Below are 26,267 nucleotides of genomic sequence, written 5' to 3'. Positions count from 1 at the left end.
CACAGAGGCGGCCTTGGGCTGATGATGCTGCCTGCGTCAGTCATGGCTGATGTGGTGCTAGGACTGGCGTCATGCATGTCGACCCGAGGATGACGGAGCGACAGAGAGGAGTCAACAATATTATCATGTGTAAATTCTTTTTCTAGAGCATACAAAAAATATGAAACTCCTTCTACGTGTCTTCGAACAGCTCTTTGGACTCGAGATAAAATTTCACAAAAGTAGATTGTTCTATTATGGTGATGCAAAGAAATATGAAGACCAATACACACAGTTATTCATGTGTTATATTAGTAATCACCATTCAAATATCTTGGCATACCTATGTATTATAGAAAATTGAAGATCAGGGATTGGACGGGTATAAAGTGTAAGACCCCAAACTCGAGATCCCCTGTACCTCCTATATCAGTCCATAGATGAAGTAGCTAATAAATATAATATAACAGTTATAGTATCACAGTCAAACTTCGTACATAAACATTAAGGTTCAGAGTACAAAGGTTTACAAACCACACCATTAATACAAACTTGGCCGAACGGCCAACCAAAAGCCTAGTAGAAAGACGACAACCCATGCCACAAGCAACTAGGGTGCGAACGTGACTTCTAACTCTACTCTTCATCCTTGCCTTCACCTCTGGTGAAGTCGGTATCGGCTTCCTCATCTGAATAACAGCAAGAGTGAGTATGGAAGGTACTCAGCAAGCCATATACTACTTAAGGTGTTGATAGATGCATAAAGGAGTAATTCAAGTATGATGCTTTACGGTTAAGTTTTAAATATAAAACAGTTTATGTAGGTATTTAATTGTATCATCTATGATTGACTTTAAAATAGTTTAATTAGTTTAGAACCAGGTAACAAGCTATATCTAGGGTTTTTCGGTCTTGAGAGGGGTTGCACTTCACTCCACAGTCTCTAGCATCATCTCTCGTGTACCTCTAGTACCATACAACTTCTAACGGTTTGAGTCAGAAACCTCATCGCACAGACATCTAGTCTACACACTCACTCATCAAGACACACATACCTAGAGTCTAGTCATTAGGGTTACTGTTTTTGCATGTCTATGACCATAGACACGACTATTCGAATATGTTTACACTCTGCAGAGGTTGTACACTGTACGCATGTGTCGGAGGGTGAACTCCTCAAGCAGGCATCCGTAGGGACCCCTTTGAGATCGGCCGGGGGGATGATTCTAAATCTGTTTTGCAGGTGAAATAAATGGGCGTAAATGCAATGCAGGTGGAATGGAATGATCGGATGCAGAAAGTAGTAAATGCTCAGAAGGTTTTTAGACAGGTTCGGGCCGCACTGAGCGTAACACCCTACTCCTGTGTGTATGCTATAAATGCTTTGAGAATGTCTCTCAGAGGTTCTGCTGGGTTACAAGAATATTTGTCTAGTTTAGAGCTTCGGGCTCCTTGTTCTCCGGTGATCTGAGCTTCTGTGCTTGTACTAAACCTCTATCTTGCCTAACTTCGACTTACTTGTCTTCGCCCGTCTTCTCCGGGGAGCCCGCCCCGCCTTAAATACCCTCCGAAGCGGTAGCGTGCCCAGAAAGGGAGGGCACGAGTTCCAAGACGCCATAAATGGAAAGCAACCATCATGGGCTATTGCGCGAGGTGACGGGGAGGGTTGAAAATGCGCCCCCGTCCGGTCTTGTAGGTCATCATGCCGTTCTTCAACGGGTGCCGCGGGGAGGGCCCACCGGGCAGCCACCGAGCAGCCCAACGTGCCCACTCGGTCAGAGCGAGTCTGACACAGCAGGGCAGCAGGCGGGGCGCCTTGGGCCTCGCAATGTTATCCCGAGGCGCGCCGGATGTCCCACGATGGGACCCGTGCATTAAATGTTCCCACGCCTCTCTGCCAGGCCGTGATAGTGACTGACAGCAAGCGTGGAGGAGCAGTTGGAGGTGACAGGCCACACGCCCTCTTAAATGCAGCATCAGGCCTTTCACTGGTTGACACCTCACCGCTGGACCTCTGTGGGGGCCACCGGTGAAGGACTTCTTAGGCCCTCGGGGAACCGAGTGCTCGGAGGTCACTGTTCACAGCCCCGAGCACTCTCTCCCGGATATGCCCTTTCTTGGTCCTCGGGGAGCCGAGTGCTTGCGGGCCACTGTTCGCGGCCTCGAGCACTCTCTCCCGTAACTTATTGTTCGGGTCCTCGGGGAACCGAGTGCTCGGGAGCCACTGTTCATGGCCCCGAGCACTCTCTCCCGAAACTGACTTCCCTTGAGTCCTCGGGGTACTCAGGTGCTTGGGGGCCACTGTTTGCAGCCCCGAGCACCCCCTTCCCGGTACTTGACTTTTTCGGTCTTCGGGGGACTTGAGTGCTCAAGGGCCACTGTTCGCAGCCCCGAGCACTCTCTTCCTGGCACTTGGTCTTCTCGGGTCATCAGGGAATTCGGGTACTCGGGGACCACTATTCATAGCCCCGAGCACCCTCTCCTGAGACTTAGTCTTCTCGTGCCTCGCGGAGATAATCCCCGCGGGAGGGTGCCACGTGGCAACCTGCTGATCTGGCCTCGGGACTCGGGGACCCCTAGTTCGTGTTTCACCGACAGCATGCGATTTGCTAAGCCTCCAACCATTACAAGCGGATGAGTGAATCATACTGAGATATTCCAATCACCTTTTCTATCGGGCTTTTCTATGAGATTTAGCCTCAAATGCTAGAGTTCATGTAATAAAGGCCAGTCCCTTTTTAAGCCTAGGCCAGTACTAACAACCTTCAAACAGAGGGACAGATGGCCACTTGACTGCTTGTTGCTCTCAACCTCCTACTATGATGCCCAACTCAGTTTGATGAAGGAGAAGCCAAGTCCTACCCATTCAGGACGTATGGTTGCATGGGGTGACTAAGCATGATGGCGTAATGACTCAGTCCTTAAACGGTCAGGGCAGGTATCTTCTGGCAATGAATACCACAGAGGTAACTCAAGCCCCCGTGAGCATCCTCATCCAGAGTACTACTCCACCAGCCCCCGGTAAAACAATTTTCACCTATTTTTACACATCACCCTCCGTATCCCACACAACATCACGAAATTCACAACCATCACGGAATTCAAAACCATCAAGGATTCATGGTATATTAGTTATGATTGATAATAGTTATTTTTATCTCCGAGGAGATGTGTTTTAAAAGCGACATCTCTGAGGAGACGTATTCAATCCTAAGCATGCTGGATATCAATGTGTCGCCTGTCATTAATATATATAACAACAGGTAATCCTAATCTTAGGGTGATATGTATTTTGGATGATAACATTTATCGCATGATAACATTTATCGCATGATAACATTTATCGCATGGCAAATATTTAATAGGATTAACTATTACAAGCATATCGTAAAAGCGCAATACATAGCACATGCGATATAAGTCCAGTTTTAATTGATCATGTAGATTAGTTAAAAACATAGATTCAATATGATCAAGAAAACAAGACTTGCCTTCTCTGAGGTTTTCTTCAAGATCTTAGTTAATTGTAGTCAAGATCTTCCTCGCTCCGGACGCTTTCCGCTCATCACTCGTAGAATTCCGGCAGTTCGGCAATTGTGACTAGGATCATTAATGTGCTATATTATGAAAGAATCAAATAACACCAAATAGAAAGCCAAATGAGCCCTAATTAATATCACACTATGATGGATAGATAGATCTCGAATTTAGATAAATTTTGGCGAAAGAATCACCGGAATCAGAGCCAGGACGGAGAAGTTATGACTCCCAGAAGATTTAATCTAAAATTACATCGAAAAATTACAAAAATACACTATTCATGAGTGGGCCCCACGGATGGGACCTACTGAACAGTTGTCTAGGCCCACATAAATAGTGACTCGGTGGACCCATATGAACAGTACCAGCTAGGCTGAAATGGGTTTTGATTGGGCCAGGCCGGGCTTTAGTGTTACAGTACTAGACATAAAGTTCAGGCCTGCTCCTGTTTGGGTTAGTGGCTAGCAAGCTACGAAGCTGGGCTGGCCCATTGGGGCACGACTAGCTAGCGTTGGGCCAGCCGAGTTTTTTTATATATATATTTTGAGTTAAAATTTAAATAAATAGATTTCCGGTGAAGATATTTGCAAAACTAGGCGCCTGCAGCCCCCCCTGAGAGGGCGGTTACGGTTCCTAACCGCCCCCTGAGAGGGCGGTAGGCCTAACCGCCCCCTTAGAGGGCAGCAAGAGGGGCTGAGGGGGCGGTTAGGCACTGAGGGGGCGGTTAGGGGCATTTTTTCCTCTAATTTTTTTTTTTCCATTTTGTCCTCTAAAAATATATTTTTTGTAATTAAAGAAATAAAAAAGGAAGGGGTGTAAGGAAATTAAGAATTTAAATTTGGAGTAGGTTATGCAATAGCGGGAGAAAAAAATCAGTAATTAGTAGTCGCAGCATTTTACGTGGGTATGGGGTGCGAACGAGGACAAACATAGTATTAAACATAGGGTGAAAATATTACAATAATACACTGTAACCGCGATGACACGATGAGGAAACAAAGGTGGCATATACGGTTCGCACTAAGACCTACGTATTATTGCGCCGATCCTAATCATAACATGCCTTAGGGAGGGAAAATATGTCGGATTAAATTAGGTACTCTCTACTGCGTGCATCTAGGATACTTTCCCTTTCGGAGGGCATCGGGACCTGCCGCCTTAGTAATCTATCGGTCCAAAATATCTGTCTCCTCAGTAAATGGCTCTATAAGCTACTAAATGAGGATCGGGTTTGACAAAGATTACTCAGAAAAAAATACTTAACTAATAAAGCACTAACTCAGATATACCTCATAAAAAGTAAGAGTGAATTTCTTAAATAGGATTCTTTTTAGATATAGCACGGAACCCATATTAGAATTTGGAATAACAAATGGTTAGAGAATAAGCCCCTAAGTGAGCAATACCATCAACTCTATCATGTTGCTAGGAGGCAGCATGCCACAATTGCAGAAGTGATGAGAATAACACCCCTGAATCTCTCCTTCCGCCAATCAATCATTAGAGACAAACTAATTGCCTGACATAATCTAGTGTCGAAGTTAGTGCATATTAACATCTTTGATAAACGTGACACATTTAGATGAGGACTACATACGAATAAGAGTTTTTCAGTCTATTTCATGTAAATGATTGTGGAAACTTAAGGTTCCACTCAAAATAAAGATCTTCTTGTGGTATTTAGAAAGAAGAGTAATCTTGATTGAAGATAACTTGGTTAAAATAAACTAGAATGATAGCCTCAAATGCAGCTTTTCAACCACAATTAAAACATTCAACATCTTTTTCTAAGTGTTATTTTGCTAACTAATTATGACGGATAGTCAAAATAGCTCTAGGCATTAACAAATCTAGAGATATACAATATTTTATGGGTGATTGGCTAGATGACTTAGGAGCAAGTTAAAAGAAAGAAATCTTGGTTTAGGTGGCTGTTTTTTTTTGGATAATTTGGCTATGTCGTAATGATATTGTCTTTGATAAGAAATAAATAATATTTTTGATGCAGACACTTTTTAGAGGCACTTATTGTGTGAGATTTTGGAGATTGATATAGCAGGAAAGTGAGAGGAAAAATAAACATGGTATACTAAGTATTAAATGTGGTAGCTATGAAGCTCTTCGCTAAGATTGAGTGATAATATAGTACTAGGCTACATGATCGACGATTATATTTATATGATCTTTTATGTTTGTATTTTCTTCGACGTTAAGTTATAAACTGAAATAATGTAATAATAAATTAAGGCTTTATGCATCATATAATACAAAATGGCAGGACCATTTCCTATTGTAAGAAAAATGGGGTTAGATCCAGCCATCCAGGCTTCAAAGATCGGATGGGATCCTGGGATCACATCAGGGGGCTCTATCTCGAGTCCAGTTGACAGGCGGCTATCAGATAAGAGATGTCACACTCCCAATGCACAGTACCCATTGCTCCCAAGTCTCAAGCTAGGAGTAGCACCTACGTGTGTACTGGCACTGACATGAGAGGAATATCATGACGAGAAATCTTGGGCGCTGGATTTCTTCCGTCATCCTTGGCGATACCCTTCTTTCCCGATCCGAGCAGAGGCGAGCACATCCTCTTGCCCGAGGATACACGCATCACCTACCAGACATGGTGAAGGGACCTAGTAATCTACGACCTACCAATGATCTTGTCACAAATGTGGAATAAACCTAGGGCAATATACTACTATACTACTGCGGTACTGCCCTGCGTACATGCATCGGTGCATAGACAGATGGACATGGACATCTGGAAGCTTTCCTGTGACTCTGCGAGGAGGCAACGACTCGGCTTGGCCGAGTAGCCTGTCCCCTGCTGAACCGAGGACCCCGAGGCAACGCTCAGTTACTCCCTGTATTCCCCCGTGTCACGCGCATCCATAGATGTACGTACGTGCGGGAAGGGAGCGAACGGAAACGGACGGACACCGTCTCAACCAAAACGGGCGTGTTCGATTACGATTCTCCACCGCGGCACAAATTTGCTGCCGGAAACGTCGAGATTTCGGTGGTTTAGGCCACGTTTGGGGGTAATTTTGAGTTCGCAGCACGAATTTGTCCGTCCGGTTGCCGCCGGGGGTGGACGGCAGCAGCAGCCGCGCTCGCGACCGGAGGGGACGGCGGGTGTTGGAACCGGGCGGGCGGCACGCGTGGGCGTGGACACGAGCACATGGGCCGTTCGCGCCGCGTGATTTGACAATCCAGTGGAAGCAGCCAGCCGGCGCGTGGAGCCGCGCAGCGAGAGAGAGAGAGAGAGAGAGACGGGGCGCGCGCGCGCGAGGACGGGACAAGCCGCGTGCGCCGTGGGCGTGTGTCGGAGGGCGCCGTTGGCGTGTGCGTGTGCGTGCGCGTGCGTGTGCGGTGTTTTTGTGCCCCCGAATGATGCTGTTCCTCCCGCGGCAGCGACCGGTGTGGGGGCGCCGAAAGCCTGCGAGGGCGCCCACATCACCCGTACAAAACACGGCAGCCTGAATCATATATAAACAACCACAACCACATATAAGAAGAGAATGAACTCTTTCGATCTGTTTTTGCAAACTCAAATAAATCAAATGAGTGACACCCGGGTTTCACCTGGGTCAAGACCACCCACATACCTCTGCCAGCGCTTCACCTGGGTTTGCCGATGCGGCCTGGGTCAAGCAGATCGACGGAGTGGCGTTAAGGAGTGTAGTGGGTCAGGGCCGGGCTAGGCCTTGCAGGATTTTAGATTCGGCGGGGTGAGTTTGGATGTAGAGATTGCCTCACGAGACAATCGGGCTAAGGCCAATTTAGGTTAGGATTAGGACCAAGATTTAATTTACACCCATGGGCTCTGATTCGGGTCGGGTCCAAGATGGTTACTCCTCCCCTCCCATGTGTAGCTCCTCCCCCTTCGTGCCCCCCTCACCCGTGGCCCGTACCACTATCAGGGTTTTAGGTCCCTTATCGAGTCTTAGGTCTCGTTGGACAAGGGTGGTTTTCCACTTGGTAGGAATTTCGGAGCTGAGTCGTGTTTAATATTTTGAGTTTTGGGTTAGGTACGTTCTCACTCCACTTAGCTCTTATCCGACTCGTTGCCACCCTTAAGGGTGGGTTTGGTTGGAGGGAAATGATGAATAGGATATGGTCGTCTCTGTTTTTTTGTTATATGTCCATCCAAGTTGTTTGTTTAGTTGGAGAGATAATAATGGATGTGATAAGAGTAATTAACTAAATTATATCTTTTAATTTTAAATAATAATGGTTAATCATATACTAATCAACACCTACTAACACTTATCCATGCTAATCTTATCATAGTAATTACTAATTAACAATAAAATATACTAATTAGCACTAAGTGTAATCTAATCGATACACCAATAGTGCACTAATAAACACACTAACACTTAACAACAATAATAATCTTATAATAATAAATACTAATTAGCAATACAATATGCTAATTATTATTAATTATTTTACTAATGATCGTGATTAGCTACGGTAAATGGTCTCATCTTGCCAAAATGAATGAATCACTCCGTCTAACATATTTAAAAAATATTTTTAAAAGTTGGATGATCCATCTATCCATCTTTCAACTAAACGGCTTAAAAATATAGATATACATCTCCCATATAACCCCATCCCACCAATTAAACATACCATAAGTGAAGAGAAAGACGAACAACAGGCCACACAAACCATGTGGGGAACAATCGACGAGTCTGGCGCTCCTGCAACTGTCCACAAACACTAGTGTAGAAATTAGCTCTATGGTGCATAGTTTTTTTCCACGTCTTAAAATATGAGCATATATTTAATTTTCTGTTCCTTATTATTGATTTGCTTGTTTGGTAGAACACATGAACATAGACAATAAACATCACAATATATTTGTTAGCTTGTTTTTATGTTGAATATTGTGCGCAACTTATGTCTAAGACACCACCTCTATATATCTCTTCTTTAATTTTAAATCACATCGCCATAAATTCTTTGTGATATAGTAGTTAAGGGTCTAAGATATTGTGTATGGTGGAGTTCCGAGACTCACAAGATCACACATCTCTCCTCCGGAGCCAAAGCCACAATTGCATGGACCCAAACAGCTAAATCTCCATCATAAGAGAGAGAGAGAGACCGGGCGCGTCCGTCATGAACTCATGATAGTCGTCTGATCTCTAGGTCGGTCGAGTGTCAAGAAGGTGGAACTGGAACTTGGAAAGGCCATTTGGAGGTATTTGAATGCGTCATGATTTCGATCAGAGATTATTGTACGCACCAGGTGAGTCAATCGAGCAGACCAATAGAGAAATTAAAGGAAATATTAATTGTTGTGACGCTTATTGAAGCCGAATGTTCATTAGCCTGATTATTGCTTTTTTTGGTTCATCGAAAATTTCATGATAGACTGTGTTTGGATTTAGAGCTCATTTTCCTTCTCAAAAACCAAATGTAAGCAACTTTTCCCTTACAAGTTCATTCCTATTTGGCTAAGGACCGGTTATGAAGGGCAAAACATGTATGCATGGTGCGGATCTAAGCAACTCCTCTTTTTGGTGCCCTCCTATGAGCAAACGGACACCGGTGCTGTCTATCTGAGCAATGATGGCCATTTTGCCGTTTGGAGCGCAAGATGACCATGACTCTGAACGCAACGACTAGCCAGGGACGATGAAAAGTGAGGCGAACGACCAGAGGAAATACTGCTGATTCCTGATTGCACGCAAGAACACTCCTACGAGCTAGCTGCCTTTGCCTGTCTGTCCCCTAGGCCCTAGTGCTTTGCAAGTTGCAGCTAGTACTGCTTGGTACTTGATGCTACCTTCTCTCCTCTTCATCAGTTCATCTCCCACTCTTCAGTCTTCACTGGTTCTGTACAGTACTCCACTAGTCTACTTACTTTAGGTTTCTGTTCTTTTCTTGCTGCTTCTGTAGTAGCAGGCTCCCAGTCCCAGAACACTGCCTGTTTCAGTTCCCCTCTGGTGTCTACTCTTTCTAGGAACACCATGCAAAAAAGAGATGGCAAGGGAGCTGTACCACTACAACACCGCTGCTCTTCACATGCTCCCTGTCTGACTGATCGTGACCGATCACAGATCACCGCGCTTGGATCTCAGTTCACTAACGCTGATCGCAATGCAATCCTGCAAGAAAATTGGCGTTGTTGGATTTGGGGAGAGATTGAAGTGGATAGAGAGAGAGATGACTGCAAGGCATGGCAGGGCAAAGGACAGACAGGCCATGCCCTATGCACGAGCTAAGGTGGCCCAAATGGGACGAGGGAGGAAGGATGGCTTTAAAAAAACAATTTTTTTAGGTCTTATCATGTGAAAGATTAGAATATATGTTTATTTTTTCTCTCCTCTTTTAACTTAAATATTAGATCACGAGATTGAATAATATGAATAAGTTCTTATAAAGATTTTTTAAGATAGAATTTTATAGAATTTGCTTCCTTAAAGAAGAGGCTTTTCCCAGCAGCTGCAATGATAAAAAATTCCCTGTCCCCTGAAGCTGGCCCAGCTGTGGCTTAATCTGCATGTTGCGCGCGCGTTGCTGCTGCTGCTGCAAGCATGCGATGTGTGCATTTGGTTGGTCATGGTTTGCTCTTGTTAGTGTGCTAGCCCCACCACTTGCCCAATAAACCCTAATTTTCAATCGGTGTATCATGCATATGACCGGCCATATGTGCATAACCACAACCACTTGCCACTGCAGGCATATGATTGGCACGAACGCTGCGGCCGTTCCCTTTCTTGTACTACATCGAAGAGAACTGTACATAAGATTTTTCTTCTTCTTCTTAGCTTAGTAAGATTCCATTACAAATAGAAGCTCAGGATCGTTGTACTATACTATATATGGAAGCATGGACGTACGTACTGCGTTTTTTATATGCATGCTTCTTGTGCTCTTCTAATAAGTATTTGCATGCACATGTATCTATCATGTGCGCATACATCTGATAGCTAAGTATCGATGAGTTTGTGTTTGTGTCATATGGATGTGTCACAGGCCGATAGATTGTGACGATTCAAGAAAATAGATGGATCGATCGAGTGGATGCAGATGTGATACAAGCTTACATTGAGTATGTCCAAGCCTTTTAGTGGGATGCCCACAATTATTGAGCAATTGCAGGGAACAAAAGGTACTATCACTGCATTCTTGTACCCGGATCGAGCGCTGCAGTAACATATGCTCCCTCATGAATTCTTTTGCACAAAGTGGGGAAAAAGTTCTGTTGAAAAACAGCACTAAAGCTGTCACGGAAATGATTTTTATTACAGGCGTCTAGGGCGCTCTTGCAATTACAGTTTGACTGACGCTTATGATGAAAAAACGTATATTTTAAAGTTCTAGTTGCAATTTTAGGAGCTTGCAAATTAATATACCTTTGTCGGAGTTTAGCTCAGACCTTGCTAAGTATTAAATAGGACGTAAAATAATATACTTACTCAATTACCTGCACAACATGAAACTCAAAATTGCACTCTGAGGACGCTTAGAAGCACATACAATGGCATCAAAATCTCTAATGAGCTTAAGGTCGGTTACACTACTACAACAGAGAGAAGACGAAGGAACTCGCGATTACACAAGTTTTTTATTTACCACGCTTCCTATAGTTCGGACGTTTGATTTTGTGTTGTTCTTTAGGCCACGATGTGAACACAGTGACGGTGGCAAGGTTAGGGCTTTGGAGTTGGTGACAGCGGCTTCCCGATTGGGATTTATCTCGCGTTCTATCGCGTGGAAGATAAAGCAAAGTGCATCCGGTTCAGAGAAAGAAAAAAGAAGATGATACAATGGGAATCAGATGAGCTATGTTCGTGGACTAAGATTTGGTCCATTTTCATGTGTTTGAAGTATAGCATCACCTTTTTTTACCATTCTTTCAATCACCTGAAAAATCGTAATCCATCCATCACATTTCACTATTACAGAAATGATCTAGCAGGATACCCCTTACAGAAGCCTATTCGGAGCCGTTTGTGCAAAGGATATCACAGACAGCTCCAAGATAGAACCGTCGACGAGGAGTAGTTTCCACGAAATAGGACGTTAAGAACCGTCTGAATTATTAATAGAGATGACTCTAAAATGTGACCATTTGTACAAAATAACGTAGTTCAGTCGGTTCTAATAGAAGCTGTGCGCCCTGCTTTGCACCTATAGTTTAGACGGTTCTAATGTAAGCTGTGTGTCCTGCTTTGCACGAGTGCGCCCCGCTTTTGTGCAATAAAAGTTGGGCAAAACCTTCTCCAATGCATGTACGAGTGCTTATCCTCTTTGATAAGCTCCTCAGATCTGGCCCCCTCCCTCCCCATCCCTGACAAGTACCTGCCCCATCTTTGAACCACCACCCTCACCGACATGGAGGCTAGCACGGAGGTCGTTGTCGTCTTCACCAGCGTCGTCGCTCGCCGCCTCCACTTCACCAACTCTGACGCCTACTGGATGGGGCATCTCCGCCTGCGCCATTTGCGAGATCCACCTTTTGCTGATGAGATCCGTCTACAAGATCTTGCGGCGGTTCAAAGATAGGATTTTCCCCCTCTTTTGCTGATGACATCCGCCTTGTTGTCTGTCCTATAGGTCCGTGTTGGTCGACAAGAAGCTTGAGACAGTTTACGCCGCGGTCGCCAAGCTTGACGAGATCAGGTGAGTCCCCTGCTCCACTCTCCACCGGATCTCGCTGGGCGTTTGTCCCGGTGTTTCTCCCTCATTTTCACTGATTTTTTAGTGTTTTTTTTTTCTACACAGCGATAATGAGAATGCTGGGTTCATCGCTACCTCAGGTAGATCCCGTAGATTCCCTTTGAATGCTTTGTGCCCCTTTGATTTGTCACTTATGCGAAGGGTTTTGATGGTTGTAGTGGTGTTTTTGCAATGGGGAGCCAGAGCAGATCGAGTGGAGTAAGATCCAGAGTTTGAGGATTCAATTTAGGTTTGATTAGATATTGTGATGAGGAGACCTCTAGTGCCAGAGAGCGATGGCGTTCGACCTCGGGGAAGGGATGTTGAGGCAGCAAGAGCCATGGCTGGTGTAATGCCAGTACCTAAGCCTCAAGATGACATGAACATGCAGCTCGCCATCCATCCATCACTGCGTACCAGCTTTAGCTTGTGTTGTGTTGCAGAAGAAGCAGTAGCCACCAGTGTTCTTCCATTCCCCCCTCCCCCTTTCTTGCTTCAGTCCTCGGTTGCCAATAGATCATGACTAATGAGCGCTTCATCATTGATTCATGTTCAGACTGTTGCTAATTCATGAGTAATATATCTGGCCTTTTTCAAGATTGTGTGCTCAATACTTGCATTCATGCATGATGCATGCAAAGGCACAACAAGCAGCCGTAGCGGGCGATGATTTTATTTTTTGGTATTTTTTTAAGTTAGTACAAACGGTTCTAAACTATGAGCCTCCTGTACTCTTCCTAGTTCACAGACGACTTCGGTTACGAGTCATCTGTGATATTCCCTAGTACAGATGACTCAATTACAAGCCATTTGTATAAATCTTTTGTACAGACAGTTCAAAACCCGTCTGTACAAATCTGATTTATACAGACTCTTTTTCACATGTGATTCGAAAAAATGTCCTGCACGGGGTTTCTGAACCGTCTGTACAAATGAATTTTCTAGTAGTGTTTTGATATAATTAGATCCTATTGTAATTAGGGATATGGTCAGCGCATCAACATCCTCCTCTCTAGTGATGGTGCATAAATAGTTGATGGATTAGCTCTCAAGAGCCTTGTATGGTCCAAATTCATTCATGACCTTCCCACCGCCCTCAGGGAGGAGAAGGCCCTAGGGTTGGCAGAGGTGGCTCGACGGCCATGCATCGGAGCAGGATGGTGGGCGAGGTGGTGGCAAAGAGGCAAAAGATATGTAGTTAGTAGGCGGACAATGTCAAGCAGTACCAGAGGCAATGAGTGAGGATAGTAGCTAAACAAGGTGGCAACGACTGAGGAGGCGATGCGTGGTGAGGTTGGAGGGGTGTGGTGTGCCTGACTGGCTGTTGCTTGGGGTGGTGGGGTTAGAGTTAGGTTAGTGGTTAGTTTACATATGAGTGAACATAAGAGAATCGTCAATGGTGAATCTAAGACAAAAATAAAGGGGCACACCTCTTCATCATATGTATAGAAACACATACATTTCAAAGAAAAATAGCTGATTATGGCTATTTCAGTGTGGACAATTTTGAATTAAGGGGGTTTTCGTGCACCCCTGGCTTAACGTAGCGTCGCCCCTAAGAATTGTGGATAGTTTATTTTAAATTCATGGTCGAGAAAAGTGATTAGAATTTATTAGAAAAAGATGATAAAACTAGGGATATGAGAACCCTTTTTTCACCAAATCTTTTGCGAAAACAACCCTAATAAGAAAGTATATATATAGACAACATTAGTTTGTAGGTAACATCAACACATAGCCTAAGGGGGCCGTTTAGTACGGATCCAAATTCTGGATTTTTTTAGCTGAATATGAAAAAATTAGGATCTAAAACTATGAGTAAATTAGGGGTATTGGGTTGAATCATCATATTTTTGTTTTAAACAAAAAATAAATATTTAAATTATTTTATTTTATTATATAAACTGTAGATCCACTATGAATGTCAGATGTAGTGCTTGGCAAACGAGGCCTAAAAATCATGAGCTGATGAATGGGTACATATCCTGATGAATCTGCAAGCACTAGCTATCTAGGCGTACAACACCGCTACAGAAACAGGTACTGCCATCACACCACCATTTGAGCAAAAGGCTCTTTAAAGGGGCTGTCCTGTCCAGCCTTCCCAGCTGGGCTACTGGCCAGCTACCATGCTTGCCCACCACTTCTTTTTAACCTAGAGACAGAAATCTTCCTCGGCATCTCACTCACTCATGACCCCAAGACCATTTTGATCCATCGATCGCTGCCACACCCACACCACACTTGCATGGTGGATCTTGTTATATGCGTGCATGGAGGGGAGTAGCCAGTTGGAGACGACCTGCCTTCCTAGCCTCTACGCGCCCAGTCCATGCGCCCCTCTTCCTTCTCTTCCTCCTTCGCTGCCCAACCAACAAAAGTTTCTGCAGATGCCGCTGGTCCAGGAACAGGCCGGGAACCATGGCGTGATGATGCTCTCTTCGGACCACTACGGCGGCCTGTACCCGCTGCTTCTTCCCGGGATCCCGTTCTGCCCCTCCGCCCCCGCCGCCGCCTGCGAGAAGCCACCTGGTTTCGCGGCGCTCGACGCCGGCCAGGTAATGACGCGCCGCACGCCCGCGCGCAGCTTGGTTAAATGGCATGCTCCGGCTTGTTCCTTACTCCTTGTAATTTGGTTTTCGCAGGCGGGCACGTCGGCGGTGAAAGCCAGAGGCGAGATCGGTAGTACCACCACCACCACCACTTGCCACGGCCCAAGTTCATGGTATACGCATGAACAGTTGAACACGTCGTGATTCACGTACACGGTTGATTCTTGCACACATGGGAGTAGTAGTGTGGCTGGTTGTTGGTCAATCATCGTTAGGGTTCCGTGAGGTGGCCCTGGATTTGAGTGTTGAACTGATTGGGGGCACATGTGGTGATGGGGTGAGCAGGTGGAAGGGGCCGGCGGCGGCGGCGGAGAAAGGGAGATTGAAGGTAAGGAGGAAGATGAGGGAGCCGAGGTTCTGCTTCCAGACCAGGAGCGACGTGGATGTGCTGGACGACGGCTACAAGTGGAGGAAGTACGGCCAGAAGGTCGTCAAGAACAGCCTTCATCCAAGGTAATATATGCATACACACGCCAGCACAAACTACCGATAACCCTAGCCAGTACTTAATACCGTTCGGAATGCGGGGTTTTTCCTCCAGATTACCCAGGGAGTCGAACTAATTCCTGCAAAATGATGCAAAACTTGTTACAAATAGCCCCTCAATATATCTTCGTCCACACAAACAATCCAAGTCTAATTCAAGGGGTGTGCCAACAACTGCTCTTCCTGATGCATGATCATGCTGTTTGGAAACCAGAAACTGAATCACATGCTAGCTTGCCTAACTTAAATCATACATATGCATGGTATGGGCGAACTAATTATATGTTGCAGTGTAGTACCATCAGCATAACAAGTTGAGTTGTCTCTTTATTGGAGTGAAAATTTATCAATTGTTGAAACCAGCTAAATAGAGAACATTGGTATCAAATTAAACCAAGGACTTGGCTTGAGATTCATTTGATGATTTGGAACCTTCCTACCAGTTTTTCTAAAATCTGACCAATATATTTGTAACTTTCTAGATTGGCCATACGGGGATTTATCACTTTTTATTTTGTGTAGAAAACCTTTATAGTTTTGTTAATTTATACCGATACAAAGTTATGGAAGTGTCTAAATTCACATTCTGGAGACTGAGAAAAGTCAATAACCTCGAATAGAGAAGAATAGAGGAAGTTGTAGACTGCGGATCATGGAGAGCGAACGTGTGGATTTTCGATACGCTGCTTGCTTAATTGATCATACGGAAGATTGATGCCATGGGGTAGTGATGATATTGTCGGTTAGCTTATCGGTGGCGACAGATAGAGCTTGGTCGATCAAAATGACATCATAAGGAATACTGTCTCTGAAGAGCGAGGATCATCCAATCGGACACATAGCTAGGTAAAGAAACAGTATGCTTCGCGAAACTTCAATGTGCGTGTGTGTAGATGAGCAGAATTGCTAGATGCAACATATTAACCAAATAGGCTTACTTTGAACATTTTAGATACAGTTGCCAGCGGTCTATGATAATTAAATAAGGCTACGCCTGAATATGATCTTGCCTTTTTTATATTGTGACATATGCACTGCATCATCCACATAGATCACCAAAATACATCTACGGATTGTATTAATGTTATTGAAGCGTTCTGCGTTTATTTCGCTCAGTGTCATTAAAGATACATCAGCGAAAATGGTGCTGCAAGAGTCACACTACAGAATCTATTTCCATAAGAAAAAAAAGTCATGCCATGCAATACTACAACTAGGACAGATGCATATTGCTGGAATATCTAATTTATAAGTTTCAAGAATTTTTTTATTCGAAAAGACAGCACCAGAGAGACCGATCTTATTATAAAAGAAGAGAGTTGAGTTAATCCAGTTTATAAGGGAAATCAAATATTAACAACTGCACGATATCTTTTTTTGCTTGGTCTAAGTTCTGATCATGCATCATCCACGTCATGCACTAGTAAAACCTATCATCATTCATGATCTGCAGCAATAGGACATAAGTATGCACATGAACGAGTGCATATGGATGCTCTGGAACAAATGACAAAATGGTGCACACATTTTCAGGTTAGGATGTTTCTTCAGGCACTCAATGTGCCGTAGGAAAGGCAGGCCAGCTCCTTGTCCATGATTGGCCCGTAGTATCATTGAAATGCTTCAGATTACATGTTTCATTCGGAAGTGTTTTCTTTTCCTAGAGTGCATGTGGGGGGTATAGTAAAAGAGCCTGAATTTTTATACCTGTTCATATATAGTTTCTCTGTTCAGAATGCTTTTGAATAATGCCAGAATATATACTCCCCCAAATCACCGAATATATACAACTGGCCAAATTGGAAATTCAGTGAGGCTGCGTATAGCTTAGTACACATTAGCGATCTGCCACATAATTTTTATTCATATGTAAATTTATTGTGCGGGTTCCAAAAATCTGATCACTTATCATTTGTTATCCATCGTGTGCCCGACATGGTGAAATATGGCACCAAATAATTTTTGCTGATACTTCGGAGTTAGAATAATAGCACAGTGAAATATAGCACTAAACACCAACGAGGAACGTGTTAAGAAGATAAACCATAGCCATTTCCACACCAGCTGAATAAGCGATTTTCGGATGTAAGAGGCATTAAAGGTGCTAAAAAAAATAGGCAAGAATGATCCCCTGATAGATTCAGTTTGAAACTGCTTCCTGAACCTTGCTACAATGGATCTGCAAAGGCCAATGAGCTCTTCATGTAATTTGCTGCAGGCTGCAGCTAGATTTATAGTTAAGCATAAAACTGTTCCTATAAATCTATATACATGTGATATTTTTGAATCAAAATTTTAAACTCCATAACTTGTTGCCACAAAAAAGCAATCCAAAACATGTTTAAGTACGCAGTACCGGCAATTTATTAAATTAAAGTTCGCCGGGGTTCAGTTATAATTGATCAGCCTTTATCAATTTTGCATGCTTGCAGAAGCTACTACCGGTGCACCCACAGCAACTGCCGCGTGAAGAAGCGTGTGGAGCGGCTGTCGGAGGACCGCCGCATGGTGATCACCACTTACGAAGGCCGCCACACCCACTCCCCCTGCAGCGACGACGCCGACGCCGACGCCGCTGGCGACCACACCGGCAGCTGCGCCTTCACCTCGCTCTAGATCGACGCGTGCATGCAAAGCTTAAACTAGCTACCGCACAATATACTTACTGCACGCAATGCATGGATCGATCAAGCTGTGTAGTGCCCTGAGAGCCTGATGCAATCTAATGAATACACTAGACAACTAAAATATTCCGTAGTGGCTGTGTAGCGCCCTGAGCCTGATGAATCTGAAGCTAGCAATGCTGTAAAATGGACGACGACGCCCGTCATGCACATTTGTAGAAAGCAGCCGATTAATCAGTAGCTGCAGGGTCGATCCAATTCTATGCGTGACACATAGCTACATGCATGCATGGTACATCTGAACATCTGATACTGTTAGAACGTTACGCGTGCCGGCTTAAAGCCATGGACATGGCTGCCATGCATGTAAGGCACAGAACGCGAGGCCGCCTTGCTGCTGTGGGCGGTACAAACATTTGTATTTGGCCTGCTAGTTAATTGTAGCCTCCAGAAACCTGACGAACCAAGATGGCGCGCAGCTCCTTGCTCATCATGCGCGCAGCTGCTAATGATTGCGAAACTGCACCACAGCAGTTGTCGCTGCTAAACGAACATGAGCTCGCAGACAAACTTCGATTCACATGTTGGAGCTCTTTAAAAGATTCTCCCTAAATCTTAGTGTCTATATCCCTCTTTAAAAGATTCTTTTTCTGTTTCTTCACACGTTCTCGCTCTCTAAATTCTACCCACCTATATTTTATTAATATCTTATAAATAAAAATATTTGCAATAGTTATATTTTCAACAGTTAAATTTTGTATATGTTTGAATTTGTTTGAATTCAAATTAAATTAAAAGAAGAATATCATATGAAATGGCAAAAATGTATATTAATGGAGTATTACATATGAACATATTTTTTCACCATAGAACCTAGGGCTAAAATAATTTTACGAATTAGTCCATCAAATGAGAAGAATATTCGTAAATTTTTCTAAATTTTTGGAAATTTATTTGAGGCCCTAACAATTGTTACAAGTTATAAAAGTAACCTTTTTGGAAAGTTTTAATTTAAATTCTAGATAGGCTTTTTAGGTGAATCCAATTAAAATTGGTTGCACATAGATTATAAAACACATAGAAAATTTGAAGATTTTTATAGCAACAGAAACCACTATTTTGAACATAGAAGATGTAAAGAGAAATTGAAGCTGTCAGTACTGCTCATACCACGGGTCCATAGGCCAGCGTCCATTCCGGAGATAGCGAACCGGAGATGGGGAGCGCGTTTGTATCGACGAAAGTAGCTAGCGGATCAGAGGAGATGGCGAGCCCCAGCGATAGCGAGTGGAGTAGAGAGCCGGTTCGAGTGATTGTTTTCACCGAATCTCTATATTTAGCGACAGGGAGCTGATTGGCAAGTTGTTTGGAGTTGCTCTTGGTGCGTATAAGGTATATCTGACAGACTACGTTGGAAATGTAAAAACATTGATACAGTTTAGGTTAGGCTGTTTCTGTAAACGGCTCAATTGTTTCTAACTGCGTTGTTAAAATGTAGTATTACAAAGTTATGCCGCGCAATATTGGGTGATTGAGATTGAAATTTTTAAGGCGATCAAGAACTAGCAAATTTGTTACTAATTAGTACATTCGGTCTGACTACTATGGTTTCCGAACCTAATTAGCTAATGTAAATGCTTTATGTTGGCACCAAATTTAATAGTTTTCAAGGGTATAACTGGCGTTGGTGAAAAAAAGAATATCTTCCATAAATAAAGTATGGTGAGAGCCAACCCACAAGGATGGCTCAAGCTTGGAGGAGAAGTGGAGAGGAATAGAACACAATAAATGATTTTTAGGGCCAAGGTCCCCCACCGTGTACCTATGATCTGTATTTATAGTGCCTTACAGAGGACAAGTGTACATGCATGCCCCTATGAGAGGGGTTAAGATACAAGTTGCCGTTATACAACCAGGACCTACGGCTAGCCCGGTAAAACATTGCTCAAGCCTAGGAAACTTTGTACTTACTCTGATGGCATCATCTAACTGTGGCACTACATTGGCGTCAAGTGGCTGTCATGCGCTTCCGATCGCCGATTGTGGCGCCAGCCTTGCACAAGGTGTTAGACCGACCATCGATTAGATTGACATTAAAACGCCGGTCACTTCATGGCAGACGGATGATGGTAGATGGGTCCCATTCCTGCTGATCTTTCTGGGGGTTCAACCATTTCACCAAAGCCTCCAGGAGTTAGTGCCCTTCGGAGGTTTTGGGCTCTGTAGAGAGTTCGGAGCCTTCAGAGGGGTTCTGAAGCCAGGTGACCTTCGGACCCAGGTAGGCGGAGCCTTGGCGTGTCGGGGGTCCCTGATGGCTGAAATGATCAAATGGCCCAAGAGGGGAGGGGTGAATTAGGATCTAATTAAAACTACTTATACGGAGTACTGGAACAAGTAGCAACCTTATTCTAGATTAAATATAATGTAACTACGCAAACAAACTAGAGAAAGGCAACAAAACAACCAATCAAAGACACTAAGCAACTTGTGGACCTAAAAGCTTGTAAGAAGGTAAATGCTTGAAGTAAACGCGAAAAAGTAAAGAGATGGACAAGAGAACACCGATTTTTTCTTGAGGTATTGAGGAGTTGGCAGTCCTCCTAGTCCTCATTGGAGAATCCACCAAGGATATCGTTCCCCTTGAGTCACCAAGACTCAAGTGCTCCCTCATGATTGGTAGTTCTCCATCTTCGAATTGGCGGACATAAAAAAAGTAAATTGCTCTTCCCGGGGCTCCCACATGAACTCTAAGAGCTCACTGAGACAACTCCAATCACCAAAGACCGGTTAGGTGTTCCCAACCATCAAGAGTAATAAGCCAATAACTTCATTTGACCAAGATCAAGCCTAAACTGCAGCTAGATGAATACTTGCTACTCTCTAAGCACTAATGATGTCCTTAGTGTTCCAATTAGTGACTTTGCAAATCACTCAAGTGTTCTCTATTGCTTCTTGATGACACACAGAGTGTATAGGCTCATCTAGGTGGCAAGAGATGGAAGCGAGACCGAGTGAGGGGGTATTTATAGGTTAGAGGTCTAAATCTAGCCGTTGCCTAACCACCAACTTTTTCTGTGAATGCCGGAAGGTCCGGCGTGCATCAGCTCACACACGTCGGACCATCTGACGTTTACCTTTTTCAAACTTGCCAGTGCTAGTTGTCACTAGTCGTTACTGCTCTGAAATACTTTGACGAAGCCTCCGGTTGACACGCCGACCATCCGGCATGTATAATCACAAAAAACCATCTGTGAAACCTTCTCTACAAGAAATGCTCCAGCGAAGCCTTTAAAAGTATGTCGGACCATCCGTCACATTGCACTTCATCTTCTTTAGAAATTTCACATATTCTGAAAACACTTCGCGCATTTATCCTTAATGTCGGACCATCCAACGTGGTGACTTGAAATTTCCCTTCTGAATCAAACAATCCGGCGAGTTCAAACTGCTGAGCGCCGAACCATCCGGCGTATGCAATTTTTTTGAACTCATCCAATTCAATCATTCTTGAGTTCTAACTTCTCGACAACTCGTCCATAGGCTTCACTGAGCTATCTAGTGCTAGAATTTTATAAGTGTGCATCCAACCAAGTCTAGACTAACCTAGGTCAAGCTACTACTCTTAGCTCCTCTTTATAGTACGGCCAAAACGCTAAAAATAGAACCTATACTTCTATAAATGTTGTTCATCTCCTTATGACATTTAGAATTAGAAGATTCTTAATCTTGATGCACGTATCCTTTAATCGTCCATAGAATCGCCTTAGGGACTAAAAATACCCAATCATCATTGTGAGCTAAATTTTTGATACCATTCAAAAACACACTTGTTAGTCACAATGATACAATTGTCATTAATTACTGAAACACTTACCACTTACCTAGGGATGTAGATGCCACAATCTACCTATTTTTGGTGATTGATGACAACACATATGAGAAGATAAAGATATGAAATGAAGTACATCTTATCATACTAAGAAAATTACCATCACGAACAATAAAGCAAGAGAAAGCTTAGCACTAGAACAACTTATCATGCTAGTAGAATTAGAATTAATCACGCATGAAATTAAACATAATGTGATGACAAGCGAAACATATCAATAGAGAGAGCCAAATATCCTGCCTTTACATCAAAATCCAAAAAAGATCAAACACGCCGAACCTAACTACCCAAGCTCCCCCTGGAACTAAGAACTCCCCCTAACTCTAGCACTCTCTCTCCCTAAGGCTCCTAAACACAAGATACTCTCTCCCTTTGGCATCTAAGCACCAAAAAGAGAACTACACAGCTGGAGCGGGGGGAGAAGAGGGATCTAGCATCTCTAAGAAGTCCTGGCAGACTAAGAGGAGACTTTGGTGGAGAAAAGTGTTGAGAGCGTGTCGGTGACATGGGAACCAGGGGTCCTCGAGTTCCGAGGCCAAGACAGCAAATGCCACGTGACGCCTTCCCTCGGGGACCATCTCCCCGAGGCCCGAGAAGACCCAGTTCCGGGAGGGGTGCTCGGGGCCATGAACAGTGGTCCCCGAGTACCCGGAGTTCCCCGAGGACCGAAAAGAGACATATCCGGGAGAGGGCGCTTGGGGTTATGAATAGTAGTCCCCGAACATCCAGAGTTCCCCGATGACCTGAGAAGCCCCTTACCGGTGGACCCCACAAGGGCTCAGCGGTGAGGTGTCAATTGGTGAGAGATCCGATGCTGCATTTAAAGAGGGAGCGTGGCCTGTCACTTACAACCCCCCCCATGCCTGTCATACTGAGTACGTCAGTCCCTGCCACCGCCTGGCAGGAAGGCGTGGGGACATTTAATATGACGGGTCCCATCGCAAGTCACCCTGCGTGGCTTGGAGATATCGTCGCTGAGCTCGAGGCATATCGCCTGCCACCTGCTGTGTCGGACCTGCTCTGACCGGGCGGGCATGCGGGGTTGCTCGGTGGCTGCCCGGTGGCCCCCCCTGCTGCACCCGCTAAAAAGTGGCGTAATGGGCGACAGGACCGGCCGATGGTGCATTTTCAACCTCCCGTAATATCAAGCTGCAACCTCATGATGGTTGCTTTTCATTTATAGCTCATGGGAACTCTTGCCCTCCTTTCTGGGCACGCCAAGCCTCCCCCGGTGGGATAAAAGGGGGGTGCACTCCAGAGAAGAACAAGTCGAACAAGTTCTAACAAACTGAAGTACAAGCTTTGACGGATCGGAGAAGAAGAAGCTCTAGCACACAGTTAGAGGTCAGCACTTGAAGACCAAAGCTCTAGACTTAGATAAAAAAACCTTGTAACACAAAAGATCCAGAGAAAGGCATTCCCAGAGCATTAATATCATACACATATGAGTATGGTATTACGCTCCGTGCAGCCCAAACCTGTCTAAAATCCCTCGAGCATTTACTCCCACTAGCAAACGATCATCCATCCCGCCTACATATCTCATACTCGCATTAAATCCACGTACGAGGTCGGGGGGATGATTCTCTCATACTCCTAATGATCAAGTCAATGGGGTGATCCTTGGAAATATTTGCTTGCATCACCTGTGATTCTAGGGGTGTTTCTTGAGGTGGTGCAACATGTTAAGCTTGAGCTTGAGCTTCTTCTTAAGAGATATAGACATCTTATGATGAAAGTGGTTGATCATCCTTCTCATTATCTTGATCAACTTGGTGTTCTAAGGAGGTGCGTGGAGTGAAATTAGAAGGTACATCTTCATCATCCTTCTTCGGCTTAATATCCGCAATCGTCATCTTCTTCATCACATCTCTTAATGGTTCATCACCTGCATCATCACAAGAAACACCTTCTCCTTAGGAGCCATTAGATTAATCAAACTTCATATCACATGTTTCCTCAACAAAACCAATAGTATTGTTGAATACTCAATATGTTTTGCAGTTAGATGCATAACCAACAAGAAAACTAATATCACAACGACTCTCAAACTTTCTTGTGCGCTCTCTTTTCTTGAATATGAAGCGCTTACACTCGAACACCTAGAAGTAGGAGATATTGAGTTTCCTCCCAATGAGAAGCTCATATGACGTCTTATTCAGTAGCCGGTGGAGATACACTACACATGTTGATTTCTTCCGCCCAAAATTTCTCTAGTGTACCAGGACCAGAAGGCTGGGGGGCCACTGCCGCCGATTGGCCCTCCAGTTAGTCGTCGAAGCCACTGATCCACGCCGCAAGTCATTTTGTCCCTCTTCGGTGAGGCCCGACTCCTGTCTCTTTGTAGGAGCACTGTCTCCCGTTACATTTAGCTTTCGTTTTCGTGCCTAACCCGAGTCGTTCGGTTGCAACCGAACTTCACCGGAACGCCGCCGCCTGCAGTCATCGTCAACCACCTTCTGGGTAGGCACTACATCGGTAACCTCGCAGGTGAACTTTCTGAGCATCACAGGTCGTAGATCTTGTGTTATTTTGGTTTCTTGTGTGGTTCCATTGCATTTTCACCACATGGAGCACCACTGTTGCCGCCCCTCTTGTTGCCAGCCTGTTTCCAACGCCTTGACGTCTGGATCGTAGACTCCTCCCTTTCGTTTCCCCTAAGCTGCCAGCAGCCACTAGCCCTCCCCCCTCTCCTCGACGCTCCCGCAAGCTCAGAATCTCGGTTGTGGTGGGGTGTCTGGAGGTAGACGAATACCTTCTCGCCTAGTGCTAATCCTAATTAGCTCTGGTGTTGCTTCTTTGCTGCGCCAGGCAACCAGCAACGCTTCATCAATTATATGTTTCAGGTTTCGGTGGCGGCGAATCCATCGTCGACGGCCCCACCGTCGATTCTCCAGCTTAGGTAGGTTTCGTGCCGCCTCACATTCTCCGTCAGATTTCTCTCATCGCACGCACTTTGCGGCAGAAGCCAATTCTATAGAACCATATTCAGAAAGATACTCGTGAGACCTTATCTATATCATCCATCTCGTGATTCAATGGTTGAGCTAAAATGAAGAGAGAGAAAATAAACATATATCATCATAGTAAAGAGGATATTTCATAATACAGAATCTAGAATTTGCTTCCCTTTATGGCCATCTTTAGCGTCACATAAAATAATGAAAGGATAACTATGCTGTGACACAATCATTTATTTGTCTTTCTTGTGCCCCTCTAAACAGATAAGATGGCCGGTGGTCAACTGTCTCATCCCTGTGTTAGATCTGAGGTGGCAGAAATTGCTATAGCTACATATCCTTCGGTGTTCAATGTGCGAATTAACCTGCAACATCTGCTGGGAGATCAATATCGAAACCTTGATGCAATAGAGAGATTCTATGAGATAACAAGTGCGGTGAATATAGCACTAAAACCCGAAGTACCCAAAAAGACCCCAGCCCCCTCAAGGTCGAAGTCGAACACACTCACACGTAATTCTCCAGAGAGATATTGCACTGGATTTTCAATTGCAAGAAACGGGAATACACTTAGGATCTTAACTTGTGCTCACGTCATAGAAGAAACTTACAAGGCGGGTACGCAAATTGTGACCGCTAACGATGTGAATGCGTTTTACCGATTTGATGTGCAATGTGTACATCAAGAGTCTGCAGTCGTGAGTCAGGCTGGCGGAAGGCCAATTTAGGAGATTGATAGGGTGTACAGAAGCATATGCGGTTGCTCTTGACACTGAGAAAGACCTCATGGTTCTTGAGTTGTCTGTTACGGGTATCCACATCAGGTGCAGCCCCAACAGGGAGAATATTGTTTGCGTAGACGACCACCCTGTAATCAGAATGGCCATTAGATTCAGGTGTTCTCGAGAAAGTTTTTCTGCAGGGGTGGCCACCGCAGTGCTTTAAGTCTCTGTCATGTGGGTAGATGTGCTTTGAAGGTAGGCCTCACAGTGCTATTACGCAGCTGAATCCAAAAGGGTATAACATGAAGCTCTATGAGATTATCGGAATGTTGGGTACTACTGGATTTTCCGGAGGACAGGTTATAAACCACAAGGAGTGCTACGGAGTCTTCCGCGGGGTTATCCATAGTAGGGGCTTTGCTGTGACCACGGAAGATGTGAATGCTTTTTTAAACAAATTCAGAGTGGTAAGACTTAAAAAGCAATATGTCAACTTATTTTCTTAGACCGCACATGTGCTTTGTACTAACTAATTTTATTTATCTTATTCATTTTCAGCTGACGGACGGCTGGCCTAGTAGCGATGAGGAGGTATGTCAATTCTAGTGTGATTTAATGCCAAATTTCCTTATTAGAGATAGCAATATGACAGTCTCTAGCTAAGTAGTTGGCATATGTGACGATTATATGGGGGTTGTTTATCTGCAGAAGGCTCCCAAGGCCGGCTCCCCAGCCACAAATTGACTAGAACTATTACAGTACCACTTGCC

At 44.4% G+C, this 26,267-nt stretch overlaps 1 protein-coding gene across 1 annotated transcript; it reads left to right on the top strand.

The window, feature by feature from the left end:
• Positions 1–14,233: 14,233 nt before the first annotated feature.
• On the top strand, positions 14,234–18,392 carry LOC133924684 (probable WRKY transcription factor 12). Its single transcript, XM_062370339.1, has 4 exons — positions 14,234–14,762; positions 14,850–14,929; positions 15,102–15,269; positions 17,735–18,392. The coding sequence occupies exons 1-4, from the start codon at positions 14,478–14,480 to the stop codon at positions 17,916–17,918; spliced, it is 717 nt and encodes a 238-aa protein (XP_062226323.1). The 5' UTR covers positions 14,234–14,477; the 3' UTR covers positions 17,919–18,392.
• Positions 18,393–26,267: the final 7,875 nt, after the last annotated feature.

The sequence above is a fragment of the Phragmites australis genome, chromosome 7, assembly GCF_958298935.1.
Source record: "Phragmites australis chromosome 7, lpPhrAust1.1, whole genome shotgun sequence".
Taxonomy (NCBI): Eukaryota; Viridiplantae; Streptophyta; class Magnoliopsida; order Poales; family Poaceae; genus Phragmites; species Phragmites australis.
This window is presented reverse-complemented; position numbering and strand designations above follow the sequence as displayed.

What these genes read in the sequence shown, in the direction of transcription:
- LOC133924684 (XM_062370339.1), top strand. Translation starts at nt 14,478, where the DNA reads ATGGAGGGGAGTAGCCAGTTGGAGACGACCTGCCTTCCTAGCCTCTAC. An exon ending in CGGCGCTCGACGCCGGCCAG is followed by an intron (nt 14,763 to 14,849) that starts GTAATGACGCGC and finishes TGGTTTTCGCAG; the next exon opens with GCGGGCACGTCGGCGGTGAA. An exon ending in AAGAACAGCCTTCATCCAAG is followed by an intron (nt 15,270 to 17,734) that starts GTAATATATGCA and finishes GCATGCTTGCAG; the next exon opens with AAGCTACTACCGGTGCACCC.